Source organism: Podarcis bocagei (genome assembly GCF_964188305.1).
Source record: "Podarcis bocagei genome assembly, chromosome: 2".
NCBI lineage: Eukaryota > Metazoa > Chordata > Lepidosauria > Squamata > Lacertidae > Podarcis > Podarcis bocagei.
The window spans coordinates 61911890-61926058 of NC_138126.1; the positions used below are offsets into that span (position 1 = coordinate 61911890).

Here is a 14169-nt window from a genome sequence, read left to right on the forward strand (position 1 = left end):
ACCCACAGAGCAGGCTGGGCAACCAGCAGCCCCAGGTCCGCATAGGACAAGGGGGGAGGAAAATGGGGGAAGAGGAAGTTGTGGATAAAGAGAAAGCGAGGCAAGGGAGTAGCAGTGAGAGAGACAAGAGTGTCAACATCGCCCTTGAGCCAGTGCCACCAACTGGACTCATACACTTCAGCCCCGACTGGGCCAGGCGAGCTGGGTAGCACTTCCAGAGACCACCTTCTGCACAGGAACTGGTCAAAGTGCCATGAACTCACAGCTTAGAGTTGTGAGCACCGGATTCACTCCAACAAGAAGACAGTCGCACAGCAGAGTACATTAGAGTATAGCAGAGCATAAACAACTCGGAGAGCAGCTCTGTAGAATATCTTCTTTATTCTATCTACAACTATAATACACAACTATATACAGAGCTAAATGAGGTCTAAGCATAAATGAATGCTAAACTGCACTGAGTGTCTGCAGCTGCTCTTAGCAGCAACCTTATCTATACACACGATCTCTAACACTCAGTCTCTCTCTCTCCGACACACTGACTGACTGACTCTTTGATGTGGTGCTGGAGCAGAATAAGTAGAGAGCAGAACACTGCCCCTCCTCTCTGGAAAATCACCAGACTCATCAGGAGATTATTGGATATGGGAGGGGTGAAATCTCCTCAAAGAGTGTGAACCACTCCAAAAGTGCATCAGCACAGTGTCCCGTAAACCCCAGTTTCAAATCAGTGGACTTCAGGAAATGATGTGACTTTAATTCTGCTATTTGGTATGTTGAGGGTAGGAAAGGCCCAGTGCTAGCGCAGTTCATGCTTTCAAATTATCACAATAGCTCCAAGAGTTTATACTGGATTACCAGGAAACGCTGCCCATTCTGCTTCTGGCTGCCATGTGCTTAGCACTGAACCGTACACATTCACTAAAAATGGAGGGCAGGAGAAAGGCAGGGCTAGGATGTTGCTGCATATCTGAAATCTGGGCATTGAGTGGGACACCAGAAAAGGGTATTGTACAATTGTATGCAAATAGACAATTGAGATGACAAGGATCCCTGCATGGTCGAGATGTCCTCACATAAAATGCCTTTCCATGTACATGCATAGGTGTGCCTTTGCAGAATCCCACTCAATGTGCAAGTGTCAGAGGTACAGTGGTGCCCCGCAAGAGGAATGCCTCGCAAGACGGAAAACCCGCTAGACGAAAGGGTTTTCCATTTTTGAGCTGCTTCGCAAGACGATTTTGCCTATGGGCTTGCTTTGCAAGACGAAAACGTCTTGCGAGTGTTCCGATTTTTTTCCGCCCCCCCTTTTTCTAAGCCGCTAAGCCGCTAATAGCCTTTTAGCCGCTAAGCCGCTAAGCCTTTAATAGCCGCTAAGCCTTTAATAGCCGCTAAACCGCTAATAGCGCTAATCCGCTAAGCCGCTAATAGGGTTGCTTCGCAAGACGAAGAAACTGCTAGACGAAGAGACTCGCGGAACGGATTAATTTCGTCTTGCGAGGCACCACTGTAGAGCAACATCAGGGGCAGGGATAGGAGAACACAGCACCATCTCCCTTTATGTGTATACATGGAGGCACACGTGAGGAGGGCAATTGTGCCTTCTGATTTTAATCTTTTGAGATTCCACTTTAAGTTCTCACATTTCTCTCTTATGAGGTTGGTAGCTGTTGTAATAGTTCTGTGCAGGGCTGCATAATACTTCCCATAAATTTCATCTCTTCAGTTCTTTGTACTATTGGCCTGCTTATCTTGTTGTGACTGCTTCATTTGCTGATTGTGGGAGCTGCAAGTAATGAGACATATCTTCTAATGCTTTGTGATGAACAAAGGTTTGCTTTCAGTTAGGGAACATGAAAAATCGAGCTTTTTAACAAGTAATTTTTATTAAATTCTTATTGTAATAATACAAATCTATAATAAGAAGAAGACCAACAAAGAACAAAAAAAGCTAATCACAAGAAATTAATCTTTGTGAGTATGTGTGTGTTTATGTAAAAAACTGGCAGAAACATAACTCCTGTTGCAAATGATATGTTCCATCATGAACATATCATTTCGTGTACCATCATGAAATTTGAGGGTTTAAGTATTCTGTAAGACTTCTTAATCCAGCTGTTGTGTTCACCTGTTAAGACAGTTCTTACCATATTTAATCTTCTTTGAATGGAAAGAGTAGGAGGAAGTAATTAAAAGTCTGAATGGTCATTTTGATAAAAGATTATATTATTAAGCTGCAATTCTACATGTATTTGGTGAGTGGTAAGTCAAAATGGCTGCAAGAATGTAGCAGAAACCCCAACTAATTAGTGAGAAATAATACATCACAGCTGATCCAGTGTAAATAAGGTGTCATAGTCATTACTTTAAATTCATAATTAGTGTAGTGGTTGGGAGTTACTCGTGCGTAATCCTGCCCCGTTTGAGCATTGGATTGCCTGGTTAAACCCTCCGGACTGCACAGCCCATCTCAGCGTGGCTGCCCTTAGTCACTCATAGAATCTGTCTGTGGGCGTTTCTTAAAGCGTTGCCAACATAAGAATTGTTTGACGCCCAATCGTCTCCGCCTCTCACTGCGCGGGAGTCTCCTGCGCAGGGTGGGCGTGGGCATCGGGGTGCTTGGGCTCTCCTCACTAACTTCTGTCCCGTTGCTCTCCTGGATCCCTGGTGTTACACTCATTCTCTTCCCCTTCTTCCCAGCTGAGTCTCCCCCTAGCGCTGGGACCTTCTCCTGCAGAATCAGAGACCCTCTCCTTCTCCCGTGCCTCTGATGTCAGTTTCCTGACAATTAGTAGTCAGTGTAGATAAGAGGTTTCTTGAATCATTACAGCAACTGGACTCTCAACATGATCAAGTGTTTATGGCAACAAGATAACAAATGTGGTGAGGGAAGTTATTCTTTCGTTTGTTTGTTTTTAAATTGTGTGTTTTTATGCTGTAAAGCATCCTGTGATCCTGTGATGAAGGGCAGTGTATGAATTAAATAAATAAATAAAAATCCTTTTTCAGACTGAGGGTTGGTTTTTTTAATGGTGGAATTCATAAAGTATAACTTTAAATGCCTGAGAATTTGTTTTTAATTATTTTGCTCCTTCAGGACAGCCGCTTTCTCTCCTCTCAAATGTGCTTGTTTATAAACAGACAACCTGGCGTCAGCATGAAAATAAATATACATAATTTGGTATTTACTGGTTGTCCTAATCATATCCTTCATAACAGAGATAGTAGGAGGAATTCAACATGGTGATAAGGAGATCATTCCATCAGTGCAAGCATTTCTGCTTTTCTGGTAGAACAATCTCCCCTCCACCCCCTGTTATGGGGGTTCTTCTGATCCCCCCAAGCCAATTTGGGGGTGCATGCTGGGAAGAGAACCAGCCTTTGCTCAGGCTTCCACTAGTTGGACGTGTTTGTTGAACCTGACCCAACAAATGGCTGAAAGAGGTGCTTAAAATGTATGGAGGTTCTGCTTCCTAGTCAAGACAATTCATTGTGACATTTCCTCCCCCTGCCTGCACCCATTCTTGTTCTTCCAGGCTGCAGCATATAGCAAATGCAGTATGTCAGTCAATCTAGTTGCTAAACAGCTGCCTCTTGCTCTTGAGTTGAATATCAATCAAATGAAGAATGCAATTTCTGCTGTTCAAGACCTATTTAATTTGCCAGGATGCTGTTGCTTTTTGGAGACATTTGCCCTCTGATTGTGTGCAACTTGTACACCAAGGTGGCTGGAAAATTTGGTGCTCGTTAAGCTGTGCTGCGTGTCTATACAAAAGGCATTGGCTTCTGAGGGACCAGCCTCTGGAATTAAGCAGTCCCCATTTTATGAAGCCTCATCAACCTAGAAAATAACGCATACGATGTTAAGTCAGGTGGACCTGTCAAGATGTCCTACACTTTGAGACCACCAACTCTGGCCAAGAGGGAGTTCCAGATGTCTTTATAAAGCAGCCTGACCCTTAGGAGGCACCATATGGGCCCATTCTCTGACTTCCTGCCTTTTCCTCTCCCATTGCCATTGGGTCTGCACCATCCATTGCTGTGCTAGGCCACCAGTGAGCAATGGGAGCAGCTTGTGATGGCCTCAGGGCAGGAGGTCTGACAACAATATTAATGAAGCAATATTGCTCTAAAGACCAGAGAGTGTGTCCTTTACTCCTAGATGTGCCAGTTCTCATTAACACAAACATTGCCATGTCACACAGGGATTGCTGAGAGCAGCGAGGTGTGCTGCCACTCCAAGACAAGGCCTTCATAAAACATGTCTGTCTGTCTGTCTTTCCAGGGCTGAGCGGGCAACAGCTGTGCTGCTGGCAGATCCCTGTTTCCAGCTCCGTTCTATTCAGTACTTGTTGGGGAACACGGAGCCTCTAGTCCTGGGGATGGCATCAGCTTCTGCTGACAAGAAACATTTCTCCCTGCAGAGCTGTAAGTATCTCCCCTGAATTTCTGTGCTTAACATATGCCATGAGTTGCTTGTTCCTGCATGGCTCCTTGTTGCCTGCCACTTTGCCATTTGGGTAACTCCTAGGTGCCTTTTGTAGAAAGGGTGATCACTGAGATCTCCGCTACAGAGCCTGTAAACAGCTGTCTTGTCCTTGCTACCTTGCTGTGTGTCTCCTCCCTCCTTGCCTGTCCCTGCTCTTCACAGATGCTTTGTGTATTTGAGGCCACCAAATATATTTGCCCTGTGGCAACAACATGGGAATAACTCCGTTTTCCTCTTGCTGTGCCTCTGCTCTCCAACAGCAACAGCAACAACTGTTCCATCCTGTTTCCACAGGCATATGGTTTCCTACTCTGAGAATAGGATGCTGAACTAGATTAGCCCACTGGCCTGATCCATCAGGGCCCTTCTTACGTTTCCTAAGAAGGATCAGCTAAGAATTCAGGCAAAAGAATAGGTTTTAAAAGGGAAAAAAGTGTATATACATATATGTAAGCTCATTAGCCTCTCTTCTAAGAAATATTCAAGGCTGCTTTTCCATAAAGCCACATGGAAAAATAAAGCCACACTTTAAAATGCATCTGCTGTAAAATAACAACACAATAAAACAAGACACAACACAACACAATAAAACAAGATAAGTCACAAATTGGGTGGTGAGCTGACTGTAGCTCCGTGCATAGAGCAGGTGCAGGGGGGTTTAGCAGAGCAATGTGGACTTGTGGGATGCCCAGTGGAAGGGCACAGGATTTGCATGCAGGGAGGTCCCAGGTTCAGCCTTCTTACATTTCCAGGTAAAAGGATCAGGTAAAAAGGGATGTGAAATAGTTTTGCCCAAGACCCCCTAGAGCTGCTGCCAGTTACAATAGTAAACTATACGAGGCTGGATTGACTCAAGGGCCTGCCTCAATAGAAGGCAGATTCCTGCATCAGCAATGCCAGCAACAGAGGCAGCTTATTCTTCAGCTGCTCAGGCCTACTGTCCTGTGGCACAGCAGAGCAGCACATGGCACTGCTTACGGTTCCCCGGAGGGACCAGTCGTGGCTGTGTAGAGTACCCACACTGTGCATCCGCCCCACTGTGTGTGTGTGTTTTCAGAGAAGAAGTAGTTTGCATCTTTTCTTATTTTATTTTCACTTAACATTGCCCCACAGCCCATTTTAAGGATCCAATCCTATTCGCTGAGTAGGATAGCAGCAAAAAAAATTTCTATAGCGAAAAAATACGTACTGTTGTGTATGCATTTGCATACCAAACTGCCACATGCCATCTCTTAAAAGAAATGTGTGTCCAGCTGGAGAGAGAGAGAGAGAACCAAGCTCCTGTCCTTGGCTCTGCCCATGCCCTTGAAGTTTGCTGAGATAGAGGAAAGCAATTGGAGCGCTGAGATGGAGGAAACCGTGATCCCTAAGGAATAGTGCAGTCTTTATTTACACAACCTCTAGAAACTGTTAGTTCCATGGAGATCTTGAGCTGATGACGAAATAAGGCATTATGTGATTGGGGTAGTGGTGCAGAGCTGCTGAAGTGATTGAGAACTGTGGAAGATTACTGCAGCAGGCAGCAAAGCTTTCTCTTTCTTTTAACCTCCGCTGAATTGTGGCCATTATGATTTATCTCACTCTCTCTATGAAAGGCTGGCTGAAGGCCTCCTTGCTCAGGCTTGCGCGCGGGGGGGGGGGGGGATTTCCAGTTTCTGTTCTCCAGCTGCGAATGCATGCAAACCAGGGCCAGCCCTACCATTAGGCAGAGTGAGACAGATACTGTGGGATAGGAAACAACAGCAAAGTGCTAAAGGGCAGAGCCGTTGTGTACAGGGCCTGCTCAAGATAATTTGCTGCCTGAGGCAAATGACTAGATGATGGCCTCTCCCCTCCCTCACCATTCCATGCACAGAAGTTGACTGGACTGCAAGCTGCATCAGCACTTGTGATGGGATAGCATATTTCAGCACCTGAAGGCAGCAAGCTAACTTAGGAAGGTGCAAGACAGGCCACATGGCACACACAGCTCTGTCCTCCCAAGGTGGGGAGCTGCCAAAAGGACACTGGAGGACTGGCCAGGGGATGTTGCTTATCCAGCATCTGCTGCCTAAGGCGGGTGTTGCGCTCTGCCTAATAATAGGACTGGCCCTGTGTGATTGCCGTGCAATCTGCCCTACGCCCACTGTGCTAGGCTGCTGTCCTTGGGTGCAGTGGAGGACCCCATGGTTACTGTTGAACTAAGATTCCGTTGCCAGTCTGGTTGGATTTTATACATGGCATGGGAAGGAGGGTGCCATCTTGTCCTTCAGACCTCAGGCAACAAAACGTCTTGGTCCAGCCTTGATAAAAAGCAATACACTTCCAGGTTTTTACAGAACTAAGGCATCTTAGAGAGGCCATTTAGCCAATATGATAAACCGCATCTTTGCTCAAGTATGGTCTCTGGTTTCTTCCCTTGTGAATCTCTGCTGAGCCCAGGAAAGCTAAATCCAAGAGAAATGGAAGGGGGTAATGACAATTACTCTACCATGTCCAAATATGCTCACTGCTGAGTGCTTGGGAAAAATTTGAAGCAGTACTATGGAAGGTTGATGATGATCCTCTGCTGTAAAAAAAAAAGGAAAGTAATATTAGAAAGTGCTCTGGGTTTACTGTTAACTGGGAATCCTAAAGCTAAGGGGATGCCTCACATGGAACAAGGCTGTGCCTTGGGGTGGTTGCTGCTGTATTCAAGTCTACAGGGAATATAACCACTGTCCTTTCCTTCCCGCTAATGTCATTATTAAGTGGGACTTCCCTGCCTGCCAACTGCAGGTTCCCTTTTCCTGCTGATAGTGTGAAAACGTGTGCTAGAGGGAAGGCAGTAGCCTGCAGAGGACACCACAGGCAGATTCTCTTTTGTTTTCCGCAATGCACAGTGCATTATATCTTAAAGAGGCACTGTTAATTATTTCCCAGAATGGAGCATGCTGAGTCCCCTGCCCCTCCCCCATCAGTCTAGCATTACCTACTGTTGCACCCTCTTGCCTCGCTCTGAATTCCCTTACCCTACAGCAAAGTGCTTGTGTTCCCATCCTATTTCTGGGCTGTGGAGGGACTGTTCCCGCCCCACCCATCAGAGAGTGTCTGTCTAAAAGCCTGATTCCAAAAATGCATGTACTTGTGTATCTGCCAGCAGCACCACCTATGCTGATACTGAGCTGGCCCAGCGGCTGATATTCTCTGCCATAGGCAGTCTTTGCAAATATTAGATCCGCTTTTGAAGGTTGCTTCATAGACTCGGGTGTATGGGCATGGCCACAGTTGCCCTGTGCCTTCTCTGCCAACCATTTTTTCCTGCTCGGCCCAGTAAGGAAAACTATGCTAGTTCTCGCAGGCGCTTTGCTGTGTCAAATCCCAGAGGCCTAAGGAAACCAAAGAGGCAGAGGCAGAGGTCAGAGGCAGTAATACTTCTGAATACCAGTTGCTGGAAACTGCAGGAGGGGGAGGTGCTCTTGTGTTCAGATCCTGTTTGTGGGTTTCTCACATCTGGTAGTTCACCGTGGGTGGACTCCATGGGCCATCGGCCTGATCCGGCAGAGCTCTTCTTATGAAGGCTCCCCCAGAACAAACACGTGCTTATCAGAAATGTGAGGCGTGGAGAGAGAGGCGGAGGGGGGGTGTATGCAGGGGCACGCATGCTTCAGAAGATCTTTCTCACATATTATAGCCAGAGCCCTTAATGGCATTGACCTTAATGGCATTGCTTAACCTTTGTAGGATCACTCCTGTGTTCCCCCTCATGAGTTGCTCAGATAAGAAGCTTTGATTGCCCTGTGACAACTGAAGAGTTTTCACCCCTTTCATGGATGCCTTGCCACTCTGGATGCAATATTTAACATCCATTTCCTTGTCATTGTCTGGAGGACTTGGTCATCTTTGATCGCATCGTCTATAGCAGTGTTCCCCAACCTTGGGCCTCCAGCTGTTTTTGGACTACAATTCCCATCATTCTTGACCACTGGTCTTGCTAGCGAGGGATGATGGGAGCTGTAGTCCAAAAACAGCTAGAGGCCCAAGGTTGGGGAACACTGGTCTATAGGGTTCTAAAAGCGTGCATATTTTAAAACATAGACTAGTCTTTCTCTTCAGCACTCTAAATCTCTGGGTTGTCTAATTGTAGCAAGAGTTGTGGCCACAATATGCCCAGGGAAGCTATACCTGCATGCTGCTTTCCATGCATACTGTCAAGTGGTGGCTTTTGAGAACTCTGCCCTTGTCCCTGTCCCATAGATCACTACTGCGCAAAGCCATTTCCTCTGTCCTGTGATAACACTGAGAACAAGGTGCCTCACCTCTTTGCGCCTCACTTGGTTAACAGATCAGCTCATGCTGGGCTCTGCCACCATGTGGCCAAACACCTCCACCGCAGCTTCATTTTAATCCCTCCCAACCAGTCATTGGTGGGATGGGGCTGAAAAAAGAAATCCGGAGCAAGGCCCCCCCCCCCCCCGCTCTGCATAGTAATAGTAGAACCTGTGCCGCCCCCCCCCCCACTCTGCTGCCACTTGTCCTTCCTTTATCATTAATCTGTCTTTTTCTCTGCAGACACTGATTACATCAGCCAGGAAGAGCTGGCCAAGGTGGAGCAAATGCTGGGCCACCTCAGCGAAGAGTCCAAGCAGGCTGCAGCCTCCACCTTGGTAAGCTTCCACCTAATGAACTGAATGTGTGTGGCCACTTGCCCAAGGCACCCTCCATAGCACCACCCCTCGCAGGACCTCAACCGAGGCAAAATATCAAGCACCGGCCCTTGCTGCATTGCCCGAGGGAAGTGAAGGCGCAGCATTCACAGGGTCCTGCAGATACAAGGGCCGTTACTGACCTTGCTTGGCAACACTGGGTACCTGGTTTGGCTTGGACATGTTAAAACCATATGGGGTAAGTGTTCACGTTCCATGGCAAAGGTTGATGCTGACCTCTAACGCTGTAGGGCAGCAATAGCCAATGTGGTGCCCTCCAGCTGCTGCTGGACTCCAGCTCCCATCACTGCTGACCATTGGGAGTCCAACAGTATATTGGCACCACCTTCATAACCACCCCTGCTTTAGGGCTAGTTCTGAGCCATCTGTAAGGAAAGTGTGTTTTCCTATGGAAGCAGGATCTGAGAATGGGCACAGGTAGATGCGTAGCATACATATGCACAGGTGCTAATGCACTCTTACTAAGCTAATAATATCCTCAACTTCATTAAGCAGGGGTGGCTATTCTTTTTTTGGGGGCTGAGAGTCACATTCATCCTTGGCCCATGCTCTGAGTTTACATGCCAGTTGTGGGGGTGCCCACCCTAACTGCTTTCATGCACACATACATGACACACTCAAGAGCCACACAGCCCCCCCTTCTCAGCTGATCCATGCTGATCAACCGAGGAATTGGGTTATTATCCCCTTTCTGCTCATCAAATGATCTGCCTGATGACTAGGAAGGGGGAACATCGAAGGCTCTGAAGCCCACCTACCTCCTACCAAGTGTACTTCACTGTTTTTCCCCTTTTTCTGGCACTGCCAAAATTGGTGGTGGGGAGTCAGACAAAAACTGACTGAGGGGTCAGATCAGGCCCCTAAACCAGGGTTTAGCCAGCCCAGCAGTAGTACAACATAGAATGAATATGAGAGTCAAAATTCCTGTGCTATGTGCTCACTTAACAAGGTCGCTGAGTACAGCACTTACTTATGACCACTGAAATATGCTTGTTATGTGTGTTCTTCACCATCTGTAATCTGCAAACACCCAGCGGCCAAGCAGATATCCCAGTGGGAAGAAGTTCCACTGTCTTCAGGGAAGTGAGGCCTGAGAGCTCCATTCTCCCTCCCCTACCACCCACCCAACCCAAATCTTTGCCCAAACAATTCCAATTTCTTTTGAAATTCTGAACCTTGGAAGCAGAATAAGCTGTTCAAGATGAATTTGCAAAATTGAAGACACAGAACTGGGTTTCTTTGTTGGAAAAAAATTGGACTGGATGGGCACGGAGGGAGGAGGAGCTTAAGCAGCACAGAAGCTACCCAGATGGACTCCGGCTGCTGAAGCAGCCCCCGCGTGTGTTGCTGTCTGGGTGACCTCCAGAGAGAAGCTGTGATCCAGGAAGCAACCTGATCTCTGCCAGGGGTAGGATCTGAATTATTAATGTGGCTGCTCATCTTCCAGCTGCAGTTTGGAGCTGCATAAAGGCTGCTGCAGGAGGACAGGGTGGGGATGGGGTGGGGTGGGAGAGACAGCTGATGGGATGGGAACACACTGTCCCTGGGTTCAGTAGGAACTCATGCTCTTAGCCTAGGCCAACCCCGGGGCAGGAAGCAAACCTTCATTAAGAACCTCAAGCTAAGCTGAACTCTGTGCATTCTTTGCACAGGGAGACGAGTGCAGAGAAGTTGACTAGCCCCATATATTCTTTACTACTGCTTCCGCTGCTGAGATTATTAGCTCTCCCAAAATTATATTGAAAGATAGCAGCATATGTATAGGTGCACTTAACGGTGGTCTTTACAGGCAGCGCTCATGGTCCGTGCTCCAAGGGGGAGATTCATAAGAGATACATTTATATTGTTATCTTTTCAAAACTTTTTAAAAATCTCACTTTCTCCCCCTAGTGGCAGCAGTCTGCTCACTGGGATTCCCTCACCTCTTGGACAGACAAGGCCCTCCCTTCCATTATGACATCAACCAGGAGAAGGAGTCCCCATAATACCCTAAGGAGTGCAGTCCCTACGGTCATCAGCATTTTTATAGAACTCCTCAGTGAAAGACATTACATTTAAAAGAAGAGGAAATAAAATTAATAGCTTACTTTTTAAAAACACCCTTCCCCTGATTACAGAGCATAGTTAGCAAGGAAACGTGGGCTTCACTCCACAGGCCAGGGCTTCACATCCCAGTGGCAGTGGGAGAGAGGTTCATCCGCTCATGTTCCTATAACATTTTGCACCAAGAGCGAGACAGACCTATCACACTCCCCCTCTAGACATCCAGGGCCTAATCGGACCATGAGGAGGAGCAATCAAAGGTGGACACTGCCCTGTGAAGAACAGGACACAGGAGGCTAGAATTCCCGTTTTCTCCTCTTTCCTTGGTAGAGTTAGCCCTCCATTTCATGTAGCCCTCCTGAGAGAGAAGAGCCCTCATAGCTGATAGTGGAATCTTCCTGGAACCATTTCCCCTCCTACCTCACTGGCAACACTCTTAGAGAGTTGCTGCATGGAGCAAAGCAACACAAGTGGTTCTGATCTAAAATTTGGAGCATGTGTCTTAAGTAAGCCCTGGCATGAAATGTACGAAGCCAACCAGCCATTTCAGTTTCAGCGTCTAGTGCAGAACCTTCATGTTATTAACTGTTAATGAGCTGCTGTTCTTCTGCCATGTGACGCCTTGCATTGCACCATGATGTGGGCTGGGTGTTGGCAACTGCCAATAAACTGAGTGGATGTGTTGCTTCTTTTGCAGCCCACCAGTGAGGAGGACCTGTGCCCCATCTGCTACGCGCATCCCATATCTGCCGTATTCAAGCCATGCTCCCACAAGTCCTGCAAGTGAGTAATCCCTTGGGGGATGTGGGCTTTTCTCTACTTTTGCTTCCTGGTTGGATGGAAGGGATCCTAGAAGGTGCCCCCGACCATAGCTTGAGATTTAATTAACGGGTTTTGCCATTTGAATTCTCTGAAGCTTCCTAGCTGAAATCTCCTTTTCACTTGTTGCCCTAATGGAAAGACAGCAGCATGATGCTTCTGAATAGCTACTTAGGCCAGCTCTCCCATATGCAAGGCTGTGATTGCAAAGCGCATGCAGATTCAACTGATTTGTGTGTTTTTTAAGCTAGCATTTTAACCTTTTGGGCTGCAAAGTTTGGTTGATAAAGTGTGCCATTTGTAAATAAATCTTAGAAGCCATGGGGAAGGCTGATCAGGATTCAAAGTGGCTGGGGGCAGGGGAAGACTTAGTGTCTCCCATTCCTCTAAGTCATTACCATGACTTAGCACATGCCCCCAAAACAAATTTGTGTAATTTGTTTTATAGAGAAGCTGTAGAATTTGATTTTAAGAGGAAAGTGGGCATTATCTTGCATGCACAGGACACTTGCACTCATTTATGCCTAGCAAGGGACTTTTAGGTACTTTGTTGGGCCAAAGCTCGGCCTCTAGCTGTGAACAAATGTCCAAGGCCTCCTGCTCTTGTCCTTCTAGAGCCTGCATCAACCAGCACCTGATGAACAACAAGGACTGCTTCTTCTGCAAAGCCACCATCACGGGTGTGGATGATTACATGAAGCCAGCCACCTCCTAGTGCCTGGACCCTGCAGGGCAGGGCCGCATGCCCAGGCAGCTTCTCCACAAGATGGACTCTCCTTGCTTCGAGAGCACCTCTGTCAAAGGCGGCTGCTGTTCAGCACAGCTGAGCTCAGTTGTGTGTTTTTTTAATTTATAACACTTCTTGCAGGCCAGGCACTGCCATATGCATCCCCTCGGCCACATCATATCCTTCAACCCCCCTGAATTTAGGTACACCTCCTGTTGCTGTCATTGACTCCAAGCCAGCAGGCACTGGGCTTTTCCCATGGGGCATGTACAAGGGGGCTGAACATGCTCAGGTTTTCTACCTCAGCCTGAATCTGTAGCTCCTTTTCTGCATTTGCCCCAGGAAGCCTGTCTCGTACTGTAGCTGGGACACATCCCCTTTGGTGTGGTGCTTTTCTCGATGGGGTAAAAGCTGATCTCACAGGCAACATCGCTCCTGTGAGCCCAGCTGGCCACTAGCCAAGTGTGTTTTTTGCTGCAGCGCTTAGCAGCTGTTTTGACAAGTGTGTGTGTTGCTCAGAGCTGGTTGAGATATTTACGTGGGCATATCGTGCAGCAACCTGCCCAGCTGTACCACCTGATATGCTTTGGTGACGGAGGGAGATATTGACAAGCCATTCTCCCACCTGCAATCAGATGCGCTGGTAAGTGAAAGATTGTGCCATCTGTCCACTTAAACATTAGACTCTGCTCTTTGTGCATATAGCTCCTTTCCTTTGCAGGTAGGGACTGCTAGATACGCATAGCAAAGACACAAGGCCCAGTTTTTGGTCTGGGGAGCTTAGTGAATGCAACAGCAGGCACACTATGCCATGACTAACAGAAGTGCAGAGATGAAGCCCACAACAACCAGAGGAATGAGTCTGAATAGACTCCCAAGCTTCTCCAAGAAAAGAAAAACAGATATAGCGGGGGCCAGAGTTTGTCCCATGCATTGTATTCCGGTTGGGAGAAGTACGAGCTAGGTTGATCTTTATGGGCTACTGCAGGGGTGAACCTGATTGCACTGCTCTCTTCCACCAGCAGAAGGTGCCCATGGCACCAGCCCTTCACTGTGTGACCAGGCTGCCTGTACTATCCAGGAGCAGACAAGGATGGTTGCTGTTTTTTAATTTACTAACTGTGTGTGACTTGTAACCAGAAGTGTCGGGGAGGGCAGCAAGCATTGTGCTTGAAGCAAGGAATTTTAACTTATGTGCATCTATGATTGTCTCTCTCCCCCACCACCCTCCAAAGTGGAAGGGGTGTTAACTTCCATACAATGGAATATTATTAAATTATTATTCCTTAAGGCGGTGAGCTATGTGTATTCTTCTCTCCATTTTATGGAGCACTGTCCTAAAGGCTGGCACAGCAGCAGTACAAGATGGGATTGGCTGCAAGGAAGGCAGCGGTAAAAGTGAGCTG

The 14169-nt window shown here is 47.3% G+C and overlaps 1 protein-coding gene and 1 long non-coding RNA gene across 4 annotated transcripts in view; both read left to right on the top strand.

The window, feature by feature from the left end:
* The window catches only part of RNF123 (ring finger protein 123), a 97393-nt gene extending 83340 nt beyond the window's left edge, over positions 1–14053 (top strand). For all 3 annotated transcript variants that reach the window (XM_081185821.1, XM_081185822.1, XM_081185823.1), the window contains exons 36-39: positions 4286–4428; positions 9020–9114; positions 11915–12000; positions 12652–14053. In XM_081185821.1, the coding sequence (XP_081041947.1) occupies positions 4286–4428; positions 9020–9114; positions 11915–12000; positions 12652–12751 (424 nt within the window). In that variant the 3' untranslated portion in view covers positions 12752–14053. The remainder of the gene's footprint in view (positions 1–4285; positions 4429–9019; positions 9115–11914; positions 12001–12651) is intronic.
* On the top strand, positions 801–4278 carry LOC308582618. Its single transcript, XR_014005767.1, has 3 exons — positions 801–1152; positions 1516–2389; positions 2800–4278. It is a non-coding gene; the product is annotated as an uncharacterized lncRNA (long non-coding RNA).
* Positions 14054–14169: the final 116 nt, after the last annotated feature.